Source organism: Tachysurus fulvidraco, chromosome 16 (genome assembly GCF_022655615.1).
Source record: "Tachysurus fulvidraco isolate hzauxx_2018 chromosome 16, HZAU_PFXX_2.0, whole genome shotgun sequence".
NCBI classification, from domain to species: domain Eukaryota; kingdom Metazoa; phylum Chordata; class Actinopteri; order Siluriformes; family Bagridae; genus Tachysurus; species Tachysurus fulvidraco.
In genome coordinates, this window is record NC_062533.1 from 19372552 (window position 1) to 19395111 (window position 22560).

General features: G+C 38.2%; 2 protein-coding genes across 3 annotated transcripts; both read right to left on the reverse strand.

Annotated features, from left to right (window-relative positions):
• Positions 1–1389: 1389 nt before the first annotated feature.
• Positions 1390–6864, reverse strand: LOC113643334. The gene is made up of 5 exons (XM_027147525.2): positions 6749–6864; positions 5234–5494; positions 5037–5063; positions 3942–4001; positions 1390–3663 (listed from the first exon to the last, which is right to left on the reverse strand). Exons 2-5 carry the CDS (start codon positions 5487–5489, stop codon positions 1781–1783), a joined length of 2226 nt encoding a protein of 741 aa, XP_027003326.1. The 5' UTR covers positions 5490–5494; positions 6749–6864; the 3' UTR covers positions 1390–1780.
• A 685-nt stretch (positions 6865–7549) lies between these two features.
• On the reverse strand, positions 7550–13785 carry LOC113643317. Of its 2 annotated transcripts, none has more exons than XM_047801993.1 (8): positions 11616–13785; positions 11409–11507; positions 11239–11319; positions 11028–11158; positions 10446–10948; positions 9370–9569; positions 8484–8643; positions 7550–8257 (listed from the first exon to the last, which is right to left on the reverse strand). In XM_047801993.1, exons 5-8 carry the CDS (start codon positions 10744–10746, stop codon positions 8106–8108), a joined length of 813 nt encoding a protein of 270 aa, XP_047657949.1. In that variant the 5' UTR covers positions 10747–10948; positions 11028–11158; positions 11239–11319; positions 11409–11507; positions 11616–13785; the 3' UTR covers positions 7550–8105. The 2 variants fall into 2 exon arrangements, with proteins under 2 accessions (XP_047657949.1, XP_047657948.1); XM_047801992.1 differs by having other exon boundaries at positions 11028–11161.
• Between the last annotated feature and the right edge of the window lie 8775 nt (positions 13786–22560).

The following is a 22560-nucleotide window of genomic DNA, read 5'->3' on the forward strand; positions in this document are numbered from 1 at the left end:
TAATATTACAGACGTCCTGAGGTAAAATTGCATTACTCCACGCCCCCATGTAAAACTAATCCCGTCCAAATAGGGCTTTAGTCTTGTAAAGCAGTTGAAAAGGAGATTTAAAGGCTCTGTTAACTGCTCAACAAAAAATGGAAACAAACACAGCACAGTGATACAGTACATAAAAAACATGTATTCCAAGATACAAACATGGAACTGTACAACTTTACATTTCAGATAAAAATGCAAAAATAAACCTCTCGTATAAAAATCTCATATAAAAACAAGCTATAAAAAGAAGAATATTAGCAAAATATCAGTACAATAAGTCACAAAAAGTGCAAAACAGCAAATCTGTTAACCCTAGATAATTTTGTGTTTTGTTTTCTTAATAATTCCCCTTTATTTTATCTCTGCAGTTTATTTTATTTCTAACGACATCCCATTTTCCTGAAATTGGAGTCCAGTTTGTTGTCTGTTTTTAGGCTGAAATGTGTCCAGTGGTCTGAGATTCATCCATATGATAGCTGTGTATCCTGTCAGAACAGCAGTGCTGATGTCAGGACTCAGCCTGGACTTTGGCCACGTGCATGCGTTTATATTCCTCGTCACGTGTCTGCCCCACCTTCGTCTGCTCCTCCCTGTCTACACGACTGTTTCCTACTGTGATTACCCTGTGTATTTAACTGTGCCACGTTGCCTTGTGCAGCACGGAATCTACTGTTGTCTTGTCCTGTCTTCAGTCCGTGTCCTGTTTAGTGTTTTCTTTGTTATTAAACCCTGTTTATTTTGCTATCCTGCGTTTGGGTCTGTTTTTATCACGCATTAATGACAATCGTAATGCAATCAGTCTTAAAATATAATCCGAGTTTTAATGATCATAATAATTAGAGTTTTAATCCACACAATGAGGTAATTAATACTGACGCACATGTCTTTAGTGAAACATGTTTTCGGATTGCGTAGGAAACATTTCCACAATCCAACTAAGGAATGTGTCCCAGTTTGCACAGGTTAGTTTTGAAAACACAAGATCAGCTATCAGAGTTGTCCTTACCTTGAACGCAGGTGTCCTTCAAAGTCCCTCGGTCTTCTAACAAAGGATCCTCTTCAATTTCTTCTATCTTATCTATTGTTTGAATCTTTAAATGAAGGAGTCAGACTTAGACCTTTTTGTCTTTTCAGGGTCCTCACAATGGGAGGCCTTGTTTTTATTAAAAGTAGTGTAATACAGATAGATGTGTGTAATATATGTAACGTAAAATAAAAGAAAATTACAAATAAAATCCCCTTCAAATAATCAAACAGTATTACAATAAGTAAAATAAAAAATGTAAATGTAATTTATCACTGGGAAAAAGGGATGTTGTTACAAATAAAATCCAGACCCAACTGCAGAGATAAAGTAAAGGGGATTTATTAAGAAAACAAAACACATGGAAAACAAATGATCTAAAACAAAAACCAGGGAACAATACACAAAAACACAGGTATATATAGGGAGGGCAGTTACTGAGACACAAGGAACAGTTTTGTAGAGGCGGGAACAGATAAATGATAGGGTGGGGGAAACAAGTGTGATACACAAAACAAAAACAAAAGCACATGGCACAAGACAAACAAAGCCTGCTAAAATGTCCCCCTAGTATTCAGACAGGGAATAGACCAAGCTGTCCATAACATGTATATATACGTACGTGTAACTTTTTACACCTTCAAAATGGCTTTGCATCCTTAGGCATTCAGTATATTTACAGTGTTCATTTACAAGTTTTTAAATTTTTTACTGTACTCAGAATAGAGAGTACAAATTCTCTTTCTGAATCATTTTGAACATTGCAAGAATGGGAGCAAACGCTTCAAAAACGAATCTTGTACACTTATCTACAGGCACTTTGGTCTCATCATACTCAATCTGATGTTCAGTAGTTTTTTTAGGACCTAAGATTGTTGCTTTCTTAATGTTACACACAAACATTTGATAATGGACCATGGTCTTAGTGCTGATGGAAGTAATATCATTGGCAATAAAGATAATTTGGCTCTCAGGAGTTGACTTCTTATACACCATGACATTTTCAGCAATAAAACATGGTTTATCACTGTGTTCTACCATGTTTATGATTGAAATCTGCTCCAATATTTTTTTTAACTCTTCTTTAGAGCCATCACATTGTCTCAATGCCCAGTCATGAAGCAGATTATCCTTCTCCTTTTTACTCAGGGATTTTGACTTTTCCCTCCTTTGAGTAGCTTTACCTTTAACATTTCTGTTTGTAGTTAGTGTGGCTGTGTCTATATCTTTTGCTAAGATCTCTGTACTGCTAATTTGTGTATACTCCTGCAGCTGCTTTGAAGAAAAAGGCTCAGGGTCAACCTCCATATTTTCTTGCACATTTTGCTGCATATTCATGTTTCTACATCTGTCTGACTCATTTTGCCTCACATATGCATCTTCATGCTTTATATCATTTGGTCCACATGATCTTTGAGGCTCCTCATCTGTTTCTCTAATGTTTGTATCCTGCATGTCTGTTCCTCCAACTCCATCTTCTAATGGAGTCTCTTTTTTAGTGAATCTTTCATTTTGCTGCATAGATACATCTTCATACCTTGAGCCATTTGGTCCACATGATCTTTGAGGCTCCTCATCTGGCTCCCTAATGTGTGTATCCTGCATGCCTGTTCCTCCAAGTCCATTTTCTAATAGAGTCTCTTTTTTGGTGAATCGTTCATTTTCTTGCAGAGATACATCTTCATACCTTGAGTCATTTCTTCCACATGATCTTTGAGGTTCCTCATCTGTCTCTCTAATGTTTATATCCTGCATGTCTGTTCCTCCAAATCCATCTTTTAATGGAGTTTCATTTTTTGTGAATCGTCCATTTTCTTGCAGAGATACATTTTCATACCTTGAGTCATTTGGTCCACCTGATCTTTGAGGTTCCTCATCCATCTCTCTAATGTTTATATCCTGCATGTCTGTTCCTCCAAGTCCATCTACTAATGGAGTCTCTTTTTTTCTGAATTGTTCCTTTTCTTGTAGAGATGCATCTTTATGCTTTGACACATCTGATCTTCGAGACTGCTGATCCATCTTATCAATATGAATATCCTGACTGGCCATAGGCTCCTGTGATGTTGCATCAGCTTTAACCTCATGGTGCATTTGGATGACTGATCCCCCATGTTGCTGTTCAGTGGTTTTGGACTCCAACTCATTGTCTTTATTGTCATGAATCTTCATATCCATGTCCCCATTGGGACTGCACTCGAAATTGAGTGGACAATTGCCGTCATTTAAACTTGAGCTTAATAAAGATCCATATACAATGCTTCCTAATGCGTCACTTGTGTCCATGATCTCTTCATGATCAGTGGAGCTTTGAGCTTTTCCACATTTCTTAAAAAACATTTTAAGTGGAATTTTAGGAAATTTTGCATCCTTTGTTGTACTGAGAAATGTGTCAAGTTCCTTATTTTTTCTGATTTCATCAATATCGTCAGCATTAAAGCATAAAGAATTTTTGGGTTCTTTGTCCGTTAATTCTTTTTTCAAATCTTCCATGCTCTTATCAGTAAGCTTTCTCTTTAAATCACACAGCAGATTTTGGCTGATGTTGGGGACAGAGACCCAGTCTTCCAGTTTGGGGAAGGTGTATATCATCGTGAGATCTGTTTCAGTTTCAGGAACAAATTGTTGTAATGTAAGAATGAGAACAGCTTAGAAATTTTCTATTCATAATTATTTTAACCTAAATAAGACAAATAATTTAGATAAATAAAGAATATTTTTCTGCTTTCACTGAAAACATGAACAATTTACAATTTGCCTTCAAAACAAAAAAACAATTTAGAAATGTGATAATTTCATATACAGACATCTAAAATTTTAACAATATTAAATAACAGTTAATGTCATTTTTTAACATAAATAAAACTTCTAAACTTACCAGGAGGTTTTGTAATATTATTATCCATTTCATCCACATTGTTGAGTCTTGCACATTTTTCTGTACAAGAAAATAAATAAAATTCTGAGACAACTACATACCATCTAAAACAAAGAACACAAAGGGCTGTAATACTACAGACATCAGTGATTTGACTAAAATGTTTTACTAAAATGTGTGAAGTGATTCTGATCTTCTTGTGAGTTTTTGTTATTGAACATACTTCTAGAATATATTTATACAGATGTAGAATCACTGATGTTGAAATGCTGCACTGTTGAGGGAATTCAATGCTATTGTTATCACCTCTGTTTGCATCCCACAAGTGGACATACAGTTGGACATACGTGATATACAGTACACAATACCACATTATACACAAGACCACGGGTTCAAGTGCCATTTTTATTATTGCTGAGGATTTTAATGACTGTAAACTATTTTCAGTTCTTCTGGAACTCGTTGGATGATTTTTATACTAAAATAAGGGGAGTTTACGAAACAAAAGTCAACCTCATTTTGCTGTTATTGTCTCTAGTGTGTAACTTTTATATTTACTGTTGTATTGCGTTATTGTTTCTTATGTCCTACTACTTTCTCATTGTGGTTTTATATTGTTTACTATGCCAACTCCCTCATTATACCTGAGAAAACTGAACTAAAGAAGAAATTCATTGCACTCAAGTCCAAATGACAATAAAGAAATTATACAGAAATAAAGATCCTCTTGACCTCTATGGAATGTGGACTAATAATATGTGCTGGATCAAGTGCTATTCTGTACACTGCTGAAGAATGTGTAGATTAAAACTCTAATTATTGTGATCATGACAACTGATGATATGATATGATAGTGAACTAGATGCTAAAAAAAATCCCATCTTGCATATTTTAACTACAGAAAAATCTGCTATCCTTGGTTTAATATTGTGAATGAAGAGTTAAAAATTCAATTTAAACAACTCTATAATCCAACTAGGAGGACCTAGGAGGTATATGGGGAACTTTTCTTGATTAAATATTGACATAAATATTTTGGACTTTAAATGTTGATTCTGAATATAACCCTTTAATAGAAATATTTCATAAACTTACTCTGTGGCCCCTCGAGGTCCCTGTTTTCTGTGGGATGTAAATAGAAAACTCTCACACACTGTCAAACTCAGTGAAATTTATATTATTCAAAATTATTATTAATAATTATTATAATTATTATTATTAAAATGCATGTTACTAAAACTTTAGTTCCAGATATTTATGAGCATTTATGAGGTACAGTGAAGAGGCTTTACCCAGTTCTTCAAACATGTCTGATTCCTTCTCCTTCAGCCAATCATAGAAGCAGACAAAGTGAACTGTGCTATTGGTACAGTCAAAAATTTTACGGGTCTTTTCTTGCTTGGTTTCACTGCTTTTGATAGTACCAAACAGTTCATTGTCAATAAGTCCCTTCGCTAGCAGAACATCGGCCAGTTGAATGGGATTTCTTATCTTTTGTATAATTTCATCTCTGTGGTCCATCAGAAACTTCTTTTTTTCTTCTGCCATGTTGACTGTTAAAGAAGAAAAAGAATAAAAATGTTATACTGTAATTATATCACTGCACATTAATGAACAAAACCAAACGAAACATTATCACATGGTATTCAATTCAATCTGCCTAAAGCCACATATACACTTCATTTACTTACTTTATTTCATTACTTCATTATTAATATGATTTCATTATTTTAAATACATTATTATACCATATAAACTACTATAGGTTATGTTTGTAACCCAGATGCCTGATAAAGAAATTAGACGCATCATCATGGGTTGGCACTACAGGAATAATCTCAGATAACAGACTTACTGCACTGCCTTACTGAAACCTGGCTTCAACCAAATGACTACATCAGTCTAAATGAGTCTATCCTGTCAGGATATGTCTATAAGGTCATGGAGGTGATGTTGATCTATAGCAATCTTCTTTCTGTTAGTCAGAGAACAGGATTCAGGTTTAAATCATTTGAAGTGCTTGTTCTTAATAACATATATATATATATATATATATATATATATATATATATATATATATATATATATATATATATATATATATATATATATATTCCCAGGGCCTTACACTGGTTTTATTAAAGAGTTTTCTTATTTTCTTTCACACTACACTAACTTGGTCAGTTTTGATACAGCGTTGATTGTAGGATATTTTAAAGAGTCGTGTTCAATTGTATTAAATGTATAATTAATAAAATGCTGATTCCAACAATGCACATTGTGAAGGATTTGTCTCAAAAAGCATTGTGTGTAATTCTAAGCACGTTTTCAGATTATTGATGAAACAAATGTGATTGTAATTCAGAAAAAGTTTATTATTATTATTATTATTATTATTATTATTATTATTATTCATACTTGCATATATTGTGAACATCTCCAAATAGATAAAACACTTTACACACTTTATACACACCAAACTGCACATGGACACTTTAAGGACAATCATAAAAACACATTTATGTATATAGACTATTTTTCATATATATTTTCATATTTTATATAGATTTTATATAGCTTATACTTTATTAATCTACTCCCTTTTAGTTTTATTTTTTATCCCAAATTGCATTCCTTTTTCCTTAATGTGACAAATAAAATTTGATTTGATATGACATGTGGAGAACAAATCAGAAACATGCTTTTGTTCATTAATACTAACTGTATATAAACTATATGTGTAAAAGACTTAGTAAAATAAAATAGGCTGCTTTATCCTGACTAGTTTTATGAGTGTAAATTCTTACCTGCTCCAGACAGCTGTGTATCAGATTGTGTGCTCTATACGGACTTAATAAAGGACTTCCTGGAACAATGAGACACAGAAACGGCCTTAACATCCCGAGAACCAATCAGCATCCACTGAAGTGGCGCGAAAACCAATCAGCATTCACTGAAGTGGCGCGAAAACCGACAAACACTTTCGTTTTGTTGTTTTGTCAGCAACAGAAAAGTGCAGAAGAGAGAAGACAAGCGGTTGTCTGTGTGACTGATACAGTACCTCTTGTTCATGTGGCATTGAACAAAATGTGTATTGTGTGTTTGCTGTCGCATGCAATAAAAAAAATGAGAGAGAGTGAGAAAGAGAGAGAGAGAGAGAGAGAGAGAGAGAGAGAGAGAGAGAGAGAGAGAGAGAGAGAGAGAAGACAAGCTTTCATATAAATATATGTTCTAATTTAAATTCTACCCACATAGCAATTTTTCTCTGGCCCAGCTCCGGGCCACACAACCAGCTTTTGCTTGGCCCACATACCGCAATGAATTACGGTCCTAGTGTGGACCAGGTCTGGATTCCAGACAAGGGCCACACATGGGCCATGACTGGCCCAAGTCTCAGCCAAGTTAAATACCCATAACTGGCCCTGAATTGGGCCAGGTCAAAATATGACATAAAAGGGCCATGACAGATCCATATCTCACCCACCTGTATGACCATAGCTGGCCCTATTATGGTCCTATACACTGGACCAGATGTCAGCCTTAAAGAAAAACATAACCAGGCCACTTGATACACACGACACCCAAATGAATAGTCACAACAACGACAGTATTCTGAACAAATATTTTATTATATTTAACATCAAAACATTGAAACCTGACATATACACTTGTATAAACAACTCTATAAGATACCACCCCGTCAGTTCTGCATTTACAATAAAAGCAAAAATAAAACAAGTAGAAGTTCTCCGCTATGTTTTTGTTCATGAAATTAAATGTAACGCTTGATCATCCCTGTTTCTGGTCAGGAACAAGATTTACTGTACCTATAACACTTGAATATCCATGTTTATGGTCATTAACAAGTTTCACACTATGTATAACACTTGAACGTCCATGTTTCTTGTCAGGAACAAAATTTGCTCGAACTATGACGCTTAAATGTCCATGTTTCTGTTCAGTAACAATATTTACTCAACCTATAACACTGATCCATGTTTCTATTCATCAACAAGTTTCACTTCACATAAATACCACTTGAGCATCGACTTTTATAGTCAGTAACAAGTAGTACGCTTCAAATAACTCTGAAACATTAATGATTCTGTCAACAAACAATTTGCACTCTGGACATAGCTTTTGAACATCCATTCCTGAAGTCTGTTAACCAGTCGTACTCTCTCCGCTCACCTTGTTCTTCATTCTCTCTTTTCGGCCACCATCTCTGTCTGGGGCCAGATACAGCCATCTTTTAACTGTGGAATCGATTTCTTTTTCTGTTGCCTCAGATGTAAGACGGTTACGCCTCACAGCCGCTGAAAAACACAAACACACATGGCGTGTAATTGACTTTTGCATCAACAGGTAACGTGGATATTGAATAAAATACATTATTACAAGAAAAACTGCACCTAGAACCTCAAGATAAACTGCTGTGTTGTCTTTTCCTGTATACCTGCCTTCCCGTTTTAATTATTGTTTCTTCCTCCCCGTGTTTATTAAAAGTATGACAGTATATATTGGACATAAATGGCAACTTACCAATCACAACATCTCGTATCTGTAGGCGTAGGAAGCCAGTCTTTCCATTCACTCCTCTCATGTTAACTTTCCTCGCCAAGGAGTTTGTAAACAGTCCATGCATGATTCTCCAATCACACTCCTGAACGTCTGTCCCACCTTTAAGAGCCAGTGTGTTTACCTGAAATCATTTATTAATTAGTTTATATAGTTGAAAATATGGATATTTTCTTACAAAAATTGTTTTTCTTCATTCATTCATTCATTTTCCACCGCTTATCCGAACTTCTCGGGTCACGGGGAGCTCAGGTGTCATCGGGCTTTGAGGCAGGATACACCCTGGACGGAGTGCCAACCCATCACAGGGCACACACACACTCTCATTCACTCACACACTACGGACAATTTTCCAGAGATGCCAATCAACCTACCATGCATGTCTTTGGCCCGGGGGAGGAAACCGGAGTACCCGGAGGAAACCCCCGAGGCACGGGGAGAACATGCAAACTCCACACACACAAGGCAAAGGCGGGAATCAAACCCCCAACCCTGGAGGTGTTAGACAAATGTGCTAACCACTAAGCCACCGTGCCCCCCTGTTTTTCTTCAGAAGGCCTTTATTAACACCATAGAGCCATGTGAATTGCTTTTATGATGGATGGATGCACTTTTTTAGGCTTTAACCAACCAAACTCTATGCTGACTACTCATCACAATTACTGTATAAAGCTTGAAGATACAGGAAATTTTCAAATATAACTCCAAATGTATTCATCTGAAAAGGAGGAATACACTAAGGATTTTTGGGTTAAATATACCTTAAAGCAGAAGAGAAAAAAAAGGCTTATTTGGAAAATAAGAGCTAGCCAAATAAGTCTGAATGTTATAAAATGAAATGCCCACATACCAATTGCTTATGGAGGTCAGGAATACTCTGCAGATTGTCCTCCATGTTCTGAAGAGAACTGAGATCTTTGAGTGGTAATAAATTTCGACCCAGGCCTATCTCTGTCTCCTGACTTGATTGCATGCACTGGAGAGTCTTAAAGATAATTCGCAATTGGTCCATCAGCATTTCCTGTTTTGTTAATACATTACGAAGAAGGACTAAAAGGAAAAAAGAGAGAGACGGACAGTAGTTTTTTGTTGTCCAAATTTTACTTGCCACACACCCAACCTAACATTATAGTAAACAAATTCAGAAACCTATGAGAAAAATGCATTGCAATTATTTACCAAAATGCCATTGGTGTTGACATATTATTTAATAATTAGAAAAACAACATTACACGTGCATTCACATGGGACACAGCAAGCATTGGGATCACTATATAGCTGATACTTTTATAGAGGAAGGGTTTTGTGCAGATCAGGCTGTGATTACATTATGTTCTCTGGTCACACTTTGCCATAGCTGTGATTACCAAGGTCACATTTGGTTACTGAAAACATAACAGACTGTGTGTTTATGTTATTAATCATTTCATGGGAACATGACTAGCATAGTTTTTCTTTATAGAAATTGTACAAAGAATATGCAGTGTTTTTCCTTATGTGATCAAGCTTGAGCTTAGTAGAACATTACACAACACTTATTTATTCCTACATTACTCGTCACATCCTGTCACATGATGTGCACAAAACACTTCCTCTTTAAAACCAGCGGCTATGCAGTGATCCCACTGTTTGCTGTGTCCCAAATAAATGCACATGTAATGTTGTTTTTATTCTTTATACTCATTTTACTCAGGTGATGTGTAGATTGTCAGAGAGAGAAAATAGCAAAGTTGTGATTTTCAAGAGGCAATTCAAAAATTGGATAAAGAACATATGGATGGCCCTGTACCAGAGTGCTTCTCGCAACAAGCTCGTCAATTATAAAATCACTGGCAATGTGAATGAACCAAAATCAGATTATCCTGAAGCTAATCCCGTAATCAGTGCATTCTCTGTGTGAAAAGTGATAAACACTAATATACTCACAAATTTGGTGACTGGATGTTTGCAGGATGTCCCTGGTGTGGTGTGACCTTGAAGGTTCAGAGTACCTTTTTTTATGGATCTCCTTAATTTTGTGGGCTGTTTTTCTGACCTCAACGTCGGCATGCCTTGAAAGGGTCTCAATGCTTGATTTACCTGATGTACAGCTTTCAGAGCGAACATGCCAGCCGGAGGATAACATAGTAGTGCTGGTCTGAGGACTTGAGTGGATCTCAGGAGTGCTGTGACCATCTGAATACAAGTCAGGACTGTAGTAGCAGCTTGGGTGAAGGTTGTGACTCATTTGGCTGTGTGGACGAAAGTGAGGACTGCTTTGGCCATGTGGGCTAACGTCAGGACTGCCTTGACCATGTGAGCTAACGTCAGGACTGCCTTGACCATGTGAATGAAGGTCAGGACTGCTTTGGCCACTTAGGTGGAGGTTGTCTACTACAGGAGAAATCTGTTCCCTAGTGATCACTGGAGCATTAGGTAAGGCATACCTCCTGCAAAGTACAAAATATCTTAGTCCTTTAACAGCGGTGATAAAATGCACTGTAATTTAAAAAGGCTGATACTTCTTACCTTTTTCTTGACTTTTCATCTCATCATTAGGGAGGTCAGGAGTACTGTGGCAGAGCTTCGGGAAGCTTGGCTTTCCTGGGTCTAATTTGTGTTGTCTAGCGATTTTTGGAGCATCAGGTATGGAATACCTTCTGCTTAAAAGTACAAAATGTCAGTCATTTATCTGCTGTGGTAAAATAAATTATCATTATAAAAAGCAGATGCTTCTTACCATTTTTTTGACTTTGGTTCTTTCTGATGTCCTTCCACCTCACTATCATCATCTTCTCCAGGGAAAAGAATGTTCTTGGGTCTAACAACACATTTATCAATTTCAAAATATACTTTTATTTTTAAATGTAGTGCAAAACACTAATACAAACAAAGAAACCAAAACCCTACTTTCTTTTTCTTTGAAATGTAATGAGTTCCCTCCATCGGTCTGATCAATGTCTGTGTGATCAACAGCTAAAGGTTTACGTCTTGCTTCCTTGTAGTCAACTGGAAAAGTAGAATCACAAAAAGAAAAAATGTAAAAAGTAAAGCAGTGATTTTAAATTAAATTACTATTAATTCATTTAAAGGAAGTGGTGGCAAAACATAACTCACATGATGTGAAAATAATTCTGGCGTTATGGGGCTTCCAATCATCTCCTGGACTCTCTTGCGATTTTACAGCTTTTGTTATATCACTTTTATTTGGAGGCCACATGCACTCTACATTTTTAATCCAGACTGAAGGCACAACTTCAACCTCATTTGTCTTGTCAAAGACAACAATGTGAAACATCTAAAGAGACAAAGAATTGTATTCCTCAGCCGAATTTTATACAAAAGCAACTTGAGAGTTATTTCTCTTGATGCAGGAGTGGAACAACAAATCTGTTTCGGAATGGCAATCTCACATACTTCTGAAGTGTCTTTCCTGTCATGAAACACCGAACATTTGTGGAGAGGTTGGAAACCACATAAATTCCCAACTCCTTTGAATCAATAGGATATTTAAAGAAGTGATCCACTTGTTTATATTCATTGCCCACAAGGTATACTGCACCTTCATCCTCAACAATGTTTTGGACTAAAACCAACTGATTGTCGATTTTGACACAAGAATCTCTCTCATTGAGCTTCACAACTATATCATCAATCGCAAGAACTTTAAATTGACGAGCTTGTTGCAAGAAGCACTCAGGTACTGGCCCATCTGTATGTTCTTTATCCAATTTTTGAATTGCCTCTTGAACATCACAACTGTACTTTCTATTTTCTATCTCTGACAATCTACACATAACCTGAGTCAAAGGATTGCAAGGCCCTCGAACCAGTTTTTGAGCTTTCCTAAGAAATTTTCAAAGGGGAATCCTGATATAGGATCTAGATTGCCATGGATTTTGACCTTTTCGCTGAGGTGCACAAGGCCATGAATATTGTAAACCAAAAACTCTTTACCATAAAGCTGGCCAAAGTGTTCAACAAATGAAAGCAACAGAGTATTTGCAAGGTCATTCATCTTCATGCAAAATTTTGGCAATATGCCAATATGTACACAGCTACAGACAAAAGCATGAAGTTGTCATAGATTTGATGCTGTAGAACATCATACAGCACAACTGGACCAGTGTACAACAAGAATTGGCATAGCTCTGTTGCTTTCCACCTACATCGATCTGCTAGTGCCCGAGGCCTTCGAGCAAACTCACGTGGAATGTAGTTTCTCAAGGCAATAAGTCTATCTGACACCATGGAAGCTTGAATGGATGATATGCGACAGTGCAAGAGACCAGTGGTGCTGATCCACAAGTCTAAGAGACGGCGCATTACACCCAGACAAACCAGGCGCATGTAATCATGTGGGAAACAAGTGACCATGTCAATGCCAATGTCTGTAAGCGGTGAGTGTTGGATGTGGTGTTCTTCATCAATTGCTTGCCTAAAACTCTTATCAGTTCTGCGCTTTACATTCAACTCAGGAAATGTCATTCGATTTGATTTCCAAACACCTGTTTGGTGACACTTCTCACATCCACGATATGCAGTGTGTGACTTCACACCTTGGATGAAGGCTCGGGCAGGGGCATCGCACACAACAGAAACAACATGCAAAAAGAAAGTTTTCTTCCTGAACAGAAACCCATATCTCAACATTTTCAGCTCCTGAACCAGATTATAAAGATATTCAGCCAAAGAATTTGGCTTTGAAGTACCACAAAAGAGTCCAATCAACACAGGTGCCTTAGTGTGACCTTGCAGCAAACCAAGAATCGGCCAAAACGGTGTACTATTAACTTAAAGAGTGGTAGTCCATCAAAATTCAACTGTAATTTGAAGACATGTTTGTCTGGTACAGTATGCCAAACTTTATCAAGGATTTTCCAAACAGAATTTAGAATTCCACAATAATGGAACACACCACCAGCTATACTGCTAATGCTGTAGCGTGTTTTTGTTTTCAGCAACGTTCTTCCATCCTTAGGCAGAGAGGAATGATGGACTTTGAGAATGGTAAGAAGTGCTGACAAAGCAATTAGTGAAATTCCAAATTCAATTGCCCAATCTGCTAGTGAACTCTGCAAGTCACTCTCTCTCTGTGACTACAAGGTTCTCCAAGATCAGAGTGGTCCTCACCAGAAGCTGCAGTCTCTTCGTGTATTTCCTTATCAACATCCAACTCAATATTCTGGTGGGCACCTTCTTCATCACTAATTTCCATCTCTGATTTCCCTGAATCATCAACACAAACACTTAACTCCAAATTGTGACCTTAGAGGGCGCTGTTGCTAAAATGCAGCTTAAAATAGCCAGTCTAGAGACGTTCGCTGACTAATCTTAGTGCCTTCCTTCTGGAATTGCTCCTATCATTGTACTTCCAAACCTTTTCCATACTGTGTCTTTACTGAAGCCTTTCGTTTTTCCTCCTAAAAAAAAGATTATTAAAAAGTTTTAATAGACTATAATGAAAATCAAATACCAGAAAAAGAGAAGCTTTTTTCAGCCTCTTCTGAAAAAGCAAAAAAGCTTGATGATTAATTAAAACCACTAATTAAAAACCTAATCAAACTAATTAAAACCACATTTGATTTCTGTGATTTTAACTGTTTGATGTAATACCTAATGAAATACTGTTTATACATTCAATCATGGCTGAACAATTAATTGAAAAGTAATCAACGACATAACATGCAATATACACGATGAATTAAATTCTAAAATATTGGTCAAACAAAAATTTATAATTTTCACTGATTTAATATGGAGTTTTACAGACATTTGCTCCAACCAAATAACATTAAAATGATTAAATCTGCGTTCACGTGCTACTGAAACAAGTTCACTCGTTTGAGTCCATGCTGGTTAATTTTTTTTTGCCGTTGTCCGTTCATTCATACACGTACGGATGTATTTTTTTATTTTAAACCCCCCCCCCACTGTTTCTTTGCAGTACGTGCGTGTTGAATGTAACGTTCACGGCGCTTGGCGCGTTCTCGCAACAAGATTTACGCAAGATTTTGCATTTACTCTGTTTACGTAGCGAACGTATCTAGACTGGCTATTTTAAGCTGCATTTTAGCAACAGCGCCCTCTAAGGTCACAGATTTCGGGGTGTCACACCGGGTTTAGTGCGAGTGGCTGTTTCTGAGCAAGACTGCATCCGCCCACTTTTTCAACAGACAGTTCCTGGAGTATTTTCATTCACTTTTCCCAGTTGGAGATTTGTTGCTTAAAGTGTTATAAGCCTTGAATCATAACAACCATCTAAAACTTGAACTAAAACATGTGTAATATTCGATCTGAAACAAATAAAATATGTCACGGCTATCTGGGTAAATAAAACTGCAATCCCATGAAGCATTGCAAATTATAATTCCGCCTTTTGACCAACTTTGCTCTGATAGGCCAATTTCACATTTCCAGGTTTTAAAAATCATGATTGGTGTACGCTGGGTAAAAGTTATTCCGGTAAAAAAAAAAAAAAAAAAAAATTCGACCTATTTATTGTTTTATTAAAGTCTACACCTACCCCAACCCTTCACAGTATTTTTTATTTTTTTTGCTGAAAACAAGAACATACAAATCAGTACAAAATATCAACAGTGGTGATACTTGAAAGACAACAGCAAACATACAACAGTAAAAAAAAAAAAAAACAATACAAAATAAATCAATAAATAAAATAAATAAAAAAGGGCCATTGTTTTACATAAAATTCCTTATACAAAAACTTTTAGTACAGTAGAAATTTTAACAGTTGCTTTATCAGTAGATATTGAAATCAAATTAATGTTCTATATCTCTTAAAAAGACCACAAAGCTTTGCTTAAGAAAATATTTAAATTTATAATAAAACAAAGTTTATTTTTTGGGGCCTGAGTCAAAATAGCCAAACATTTCTCATTTGTAATGCAAATTCTGGCAAAATCTTTACTACTATCTTACACCTTTACTATTATTATACAGTGTGACAAAAATTACGGTATACTGATGTGCGCATGCCCAGTTTTAGGTTTAGCTAAGGATTAAATATAATGAAAATGTTTAGACTGTCTGAATTGGTGGTTATTGGTCTACAAGTTTAACCTCTTACGGGAAGTAGAAGTAACCACTAGGGGATGACCCAGAAACAAGCTTCAATTCAACTTTAAAGCATCAAATCCTCCAAAAACACGAAAAAACCTATTTACCTAGTAAAGTTTATACTCTCAATAATTTTTTAAGCCCACACACAAAGCACAATATGATTCACAGCCTTCATACAATTAGAAAAAAATTTCGGACAAAACTGACCTAGGTGGCGCTAGACCGGTTTTTCCCTTACCTTTAGACGTGTCTCTTTCTTCACTGGGGTAATATATTCCAACACAAATAATCCACAAAAATCCACACAGGTCCAAGGAATTGTGGTGCGCCAAGGAACAGAAGTGCGCCATCATCTCGTTTTGCCGCTCTAACTCCTAATTGGGATATTCAAAAATTCAAAGTCTACGTCATATTTATAGCCCAGGTCCTAATGAATCAAATAAGCCCTCATTTGAGCCAATCGGTGCATGTATGGCAGAGATAGACGGCTGAGAAGCCAATGGTGGCATGACCTAATTTTTGGGAACCCGCCTTTGACTGACAATTACTTCTTCCAATAGCAATGAAATGGGCTGGGACCTATACAGCCGTTTAGCCAATAAGCAGACGATTCCAACGGTATATGACATGCCGTATGTTCTTTGCCTGTGTCTGCATGAACTGGATGCGCAGAAGAATTCTTGCGTAATCCCTGACCTTTTGTCCCTCTCACAGCTCAGGGTGTCAAGTTACAGGCCTGTTTTCACACCAGAGTGATAGAGAGAGAGTCTATGCTTGTTTATGGCTTGTCAGACTGAGCCTGCAGCCTTTTATTTCAAAGTTATATAGTAGTATAACTAGTATAACTAGTATAACTAGTTTCTGAAACTAGAGAATCTCTTCTTTCAAATGAGATCAGGCTCACCCCTGTGTGTCAAAGTATGTGGGAGCTGTACCAGTTTTTGTTGGACAATGGATATAGGCGGAGGTCCATAAGAGGTTTTAAATTAATCGCAAAAACCTTATCAACTGAAATCAAACAATTACAGTTGATTTTCATAATTCAGAAATATAAATCTTTATTGTTGCCTGGATTAACTTGAAGGCATTAGACACCGAAAGATGGAAATATCTTTGTGAATGCAAACATTGGGATTTTACTCAAATGTATTTGAAATGGATTTTAAATATGGGTTAAGATCGGCCATACGTATGTGGCCCACATATGTATACTTGACATCTGGGCCGAATACTACCGGGCCATGTTTGGCCCACATGCTGTATGCCAGTGCCGGATGAATGCCAGCTGTGCCAGATGAATCTGGGCTAGATTCGTTTGCTGACTCATACACTGTACCAAAAACAATGAAATACTCTGTTTGACTGTGTTATGAAAAATACTATGTTAATTATAATATAGAATTACAATTAAAACACAAATACATATATAGGAATATATTTTAAAAAAATCTATGAAAACAGATCTCTTCATAGAAGAACATTAATGAGGAATGAAAGCATGGACAGAAGTTCACACTTTCCACATCGTTTTCTAAACATTTTTCAATAAAAAAAGAGTTTTCACTATAGTACATTGGCTTTATAGAAGAGAAACATATCTGTCTAAAGTTCACAATATATTTACAGTTTTAAATAAAATTATATTTTTAAGTTTATTTTAATGTCACATAAACCCAACTGAAAAATGTTTTATTCACATTATTCACTCTATTATATACTGAAAAAATTATAAGTGCAACACATTTGAACCCCCCCCCCCCTTTCATGAGCTGAACTGAAAGATCTAAGGCTTTTTCTATGTACACAAAAGGCCTATTTCTCTCAAATATTGTTCACAAATCTGTCTAAATCTGTGTTAGTGAGCACTTCTCCTTTACTGAGATAATCCATCCACCTCACAGGTGACATATCATGACACTGATTAAACAGCATGATTATTGCACAGGTGTGCTTATATGACTGGTCACAATAAAAGGCAACTATAAAATGTGCAGTTTTACTTATATTGGGGGTGGGGGGGGTTTTGGTATCAGTCAGTATCAGTCAGAGGAACTGATTAGGTTGCTGATTGTGGCCTATGGAATGTTGGTCCACTTCTCTTCAATGCCTGTGCAAAGTAAAATACATCAGAAACACATACCAAGCCCTACCAAGCCCTACCAAGCAGACCTGTCTCGCTGGACAGCGGTATCTAGGGCCAACGCGTTTTCACCACCTGCCCGTTCAGTCCCGGCTGTGAGTTATATACACACCGGCGGTACGCCACAGGAATTTTCAATCCTTAATACCAAAAATATAAGTAAGTAAAAAAATGTATACACCAGAATTCACTCATGAGTTTTTTTCTGTCACACACACACACACACACACACACACACACACACACACACACACACACACACACACACACACACACACACACACACCCCTCACTCTGTCTCTCGCTCGCTCTTTCCGTGTGTGTGTCTCTCACGACAGAATGCACCCATGAGATTTTTGTTCGGCCACACACACACACCTCTCCCTCTTTCTCCGTGTGCGTGCCTCTCACAACAGAACTCACTCATGAGATTATGCCTGTCACACACACACACCTCTCTCTCTGTCTAAGTGTGTGTGTGCCTCTCACAACAGAATCCGCACATGAGATTTTACCCTGCCACTCACACAGTCACAAATCAAAACAACTTTATCTATTTCCTATTTCATCCAGTTATTATACTGTATTTCACCCTTAAGAGTTCTTGACTTCAAGGGCAGCTGTCCGCCTCCCAGGGCCACCCCTCCCTATTCAAGTCACAGATTCACTACGCACAGACTTCGAATATAACAGGCGTCTGCTTACCTTAATATTATGGCCGGCCTCTGTGACCCTTCAGAGAGAGTGGTCCTGGTCCCGGACACAGGTCAAGCTAGCCCCTTTGAAGTCCCATCTGGGGTGCCATTAGATATGTCGGAACTCAGAGCCGGTCTCCAAGTCGACACATCACAGGGTGATCTCTTCTCTTAGGCATTTAGTTAAATTTCACTGTTAACTCTATAATTACTACAAAAATACTGAGAAAACTCCTCAGACCTGGATGAGAATGAGCAAACTTCTTTATTATGGTCAATCAGCCAACAAATTATAATTTGCCAAATTCAGAGTAACAAATTGCCAAATTCAAAGTATCAAATTGCCAAATTAAAAGTAACAAATTGCCAAATCAAAAGTAACAAATTGCCAAATTCAAAGTAACAAATGAAAACCCCTAAAAAGAGCATGTCATGCAAAATCAATCAAGAAAAACAAGAACTCTCGTGACGTCCTTGCAGAAATAAAAACCACCCACCTTGACCCGCGGACACGGGCACGCGCCCGCGTGCGCGCGCCCCCACACGCACACACACACCTTCGCCCCCGAAGAACCAAAAAAAAAACCTCAGATATCTTCTCAATATATACCCTGGCGCTCCTAGGAGCCCAGGTGCCATATCACCTTATTTACCGGAATCATCTCCTATGTTTTCTAAATACACTGACCCAATTTCCCCTTATTTCCCATTACCTTTCACCCATATGACCATTTATGGATTTTCCTTCCCTTATTTTTCATGACCTCAGACTAAACACCTGGGCCTTCTTCAGTCTGCACAACAAGTTTATGAGCACCACATGCCCATTTATGGATTTTTCTCCCTTTAGTTCTCAGGGCCTAGGTCTGTGGACCACTGTTTTTTTCATTCTACATAACATGTTATTGCTATGGACCAAGGTCTGAGAACCATGGTGTTCTTCATTTTCCATAACAATTTATGAGCTAAGGTCTGGGAACAATGGTATTTTCCCTTCTACATAACAAGTTGTTATTACAAATGTGCTCAGACTGACTAGGCCTAACAGCCCCGAATCTGGTTGCAATAAACATATTTGGCCTACAACATCACCTACATGTCTTATGACAGCAATTGTAATATTTTGCAAGGCCTAATACTTTACTTTGGTTATAGTATTGTAAGGAATAATATTTTAATTATTTCTACTAAGATTTTTTTCCAACAGTATGAACATGCAATTATGAAAAAGGGGTCACAGCTTGCACAGAGAAACAACAGATTGGCAGAACATAAACAAATGGCAAAGCCTCTAATGAAGTGTGTAAAAAAATGTGGCAAAAATAACCACTGAGGTAGCAGGAGTGGACAGACTGTTTATTGGTTCAGTTGTTAAGCCAAACAACACTGACACAGGCTGGCACACAAATGTGAATGTGGCACGCACAAGTGTCAACTTCAGGCTAAACCTCGGGTGCTGAAGCAAATGTTATTCCTAAGAAAATCATTAATCAACTGCAGATTCCTGTAAATATGCAGAACACAATAATAGTGCTAATATCATGGAGGTGCCGCAACAAACAAGAAGATGTCGCCAAACTACACATGTAGACTACAGTCAAAACCACAGATGGGATGTTATTCGGGTTCCAAAGCATCAGACATAGCCCTGTTTGGGAGACAGGCATGTGTGCAGTTACACCCCATGAGAAAAGTTTAATCATTTGTGCTTCAGGTCATTATCATGCTGGAAGCTTTCTTCTTCTTCTTCAGCTATCTAACAGAAACCAACAGGCTTTGTGTTAAACAGATTGATATTTGGAAATATCCATGATTCCCTCTATCTGGACTTGAGTCTCAATCTCAGTTGAAGAGAAGCAGCTTGACCTCTTCATTACTTAAAGATTCAAACAATAGATAAAGTAGAAGAACTTGAAGAGGATCCTTTGTTAGAAGACCGAGGGACTTCGAAGGACACCTGCATTCAAGGTAAGAACAACTCTGATAGTTGATCTTGTCTTTTCAAAACTAACCCATGCAAACTAGGACACATTCCTTAGTGGGAATCCGAAAACGAAAATGTGTCACTGAAGGACATGTTGTCACGGAATCGCCAGGTACTCCCCTCACTCAGCAAACCAGATCCACATCACCTGAGTTCTGATCACCGTCACCTGGCACCCGTCATTACCTCTACACATAAAAGACACTCACACACCTTGTCCAGTCTCTTAGACCCTAGCTGCTATTGCACGCATCGTCCTCACAAAAAGCTAATCCGTGTGGGTCTGCTTCCAGTGATCCAGTGTGTGTGTGTAGGAGCTTCATCTGCACTATTTCACCATCGTTCACCTCATATGATGGTGAACTACCCACTATCAATAAACTCTGTTATTTTGACGTATCTCTGTCTCGATTGTCTTCTGTGTGTGACAGAAGACCAGACCGACAAACTTGTCTTCGTACTTGTCTCGGACACCTACCAAGGACTGGTCGACATGCTGAGACAGGAGTTGCTACAGACACCGGGACAACCGTCGCACTACCAGATCCCCGCGACGAACAGTGCTACTGTCGCCACGGTTCCCATGGCCAACCCCGCGCCCTACTCAGCCGTCGTGGAAGAATGTAAGGGATTTCTCCTCCAGTGTTATTTGAACTTTGAAATGCAACCATCTCGTTTTCCCACAGATCACAGCAAGATTTCCTTTATCATCTCATTACTCAACGGAAAAGAGTCCATCTGGCATCAAGACGGATCCTTTTTATATTCCATCAAGGAAGTCACTACCTATTTCCAAGAGGTATTTGGTATTCCTGCTGGAGATACAACTGTGCGTGATAAAGTTTATCATATTAAACAGGGAAAATCTTCGGCGGTCGACTACTCTCTGCAGTTCCGCACGCATGAGCGAGCGCTTATAACAACTTGCTGTAATGGCTTACAACCAGAACTTTGTCTTCAATTATGAGCCTTCGATGACATCATGGGGTTGGAGAATTTCATCCAATGAGCCATTCGAACGGAAAGTCATATGTTATCATGCACCCCAAATGTACTTCCCCAGACTCACCTGCCAGAACCACCTCCTCCCGGGCCCGAACCCATGCAGCTCCACTCCACCATGATCTCCCTAGCAAAACGTCATCAACAGCTGACCCAGGGTCTCTGCCTGTACTGTGTGAGCATGAGGCATTCCATTGGTGACTGTCCCATTCGTCCTCCGAGGGCTGGGAAGACCCTGGCTGATGCAGCATCATCCGGAGCTCTCCTGGGACACTGGTGAAGTGAAGTGTTGGAGTGACCATTGTTTTCCTTGCTGCTTTCAGAAAATCCCTAAACCTTGTCATCCTCCTAAGCTACTTAAGGTATGCAGCACCTCTATTGAAAGCCCTCAGAATAATGTGTCTGTCTCTATCCCACCAGAATACGCCACCTTAAAGATGTCTTTTGTCCCAAGAGAGCATCGAAACTACCTCCTCCCCGGCCTTGGGACTGTGCCATTGACCTCCTTCCGGGTGAACCAGTGCCTAAAGGAAAAATCTATTCCTTGACGATCCCCGAACAAGAGGCCATGAACAAGTACATCAGGGAAGAGCTGGCTCAAGGGTATATATGGCTGTCAACTTCCCCCACTGCATCACCCTAAGATGATGGGTTACGATCCTGTATTGATTAGAGAGCTGAACCAAATTACCAAGAAATTGCGCTATCCGCTCCCCCTCGTTGCATCAGCTCTTGAACAGCTCCGAGGTGCCAAAATCTTCACCAAACAAGATCTTCGCAGCGCTACAATCTCATATAAATCCGGAAAGGAGATGAGTGGAAGACCGCTTTTGTGACCCCTACAGGCCACTGGGAATATTTGGTCATGCCGTATGGCATTGTTAACTCTCCATCCACTTCTTTCAGGACTTTACGCACGGCATCTTCCGAGACCTGCTGAACCTGTATATGATGATATACATTGATGATATTCTTATCTTTACCAGAAGCTCTGCCGAGCACCACCTACATGTGAAGGAAGTGCTGAAACAGCTGCGTCAACAATCCCTGTTCCTAAAGGCTGCAAATGTGAGTTCCACAAACCCATAATCCAATTTCTGGGATACCATGTCTCAGCTAAAGGTGTCAGCATGGACGAGGAGAAGGTGAACACCATTA

Bases quoted from the DNA above. Each gene is read 5' to 3' on its own strand.
- LOC113643317 (XM_047801993.1), bottom strand. From the start codon at position 10,746: ATGAGTCACAACCTTCACCCAAGCTGCTACTACAGTCCTGACTTGTAT. The intron at 8,644-9,369 runs GTATGTGGGCAT...AAATGATTTCAG, and splicing joins CTGACCTCCATAAGCAATTG to GTAAACACACTGGCTCTTAA. The intron at 8,258-8,483 runs GTAAGTTGCCAT...TGTGTTTTTCAG, and splicing joins GATACGAGATGTTGTGATTG to CGGCTGTGAGGCGTAACCGT.
- LOC113643334 (XM_027147525.2), bottom strand. From the start codon at position 5,489: ATGGCAGAAGAAAAAAAGAAGTTTCTGATGGACCACAGAGATGAAATT. The intron at 5,064-5,233 runs GTAAAGCCTCTT...TACATCCCACAG, and splicing joins AGACATGTTTGAAGAACTGG to AAAACAGGGACCTCGAGGGG. The intron at 4,002-5,036 runs GTAAGTTTATGA...TTTCTTGTACAG, and splicing joins GGACCTCGAGGGGCCACAGA to AAAAATGTGCAAGACTCAAC.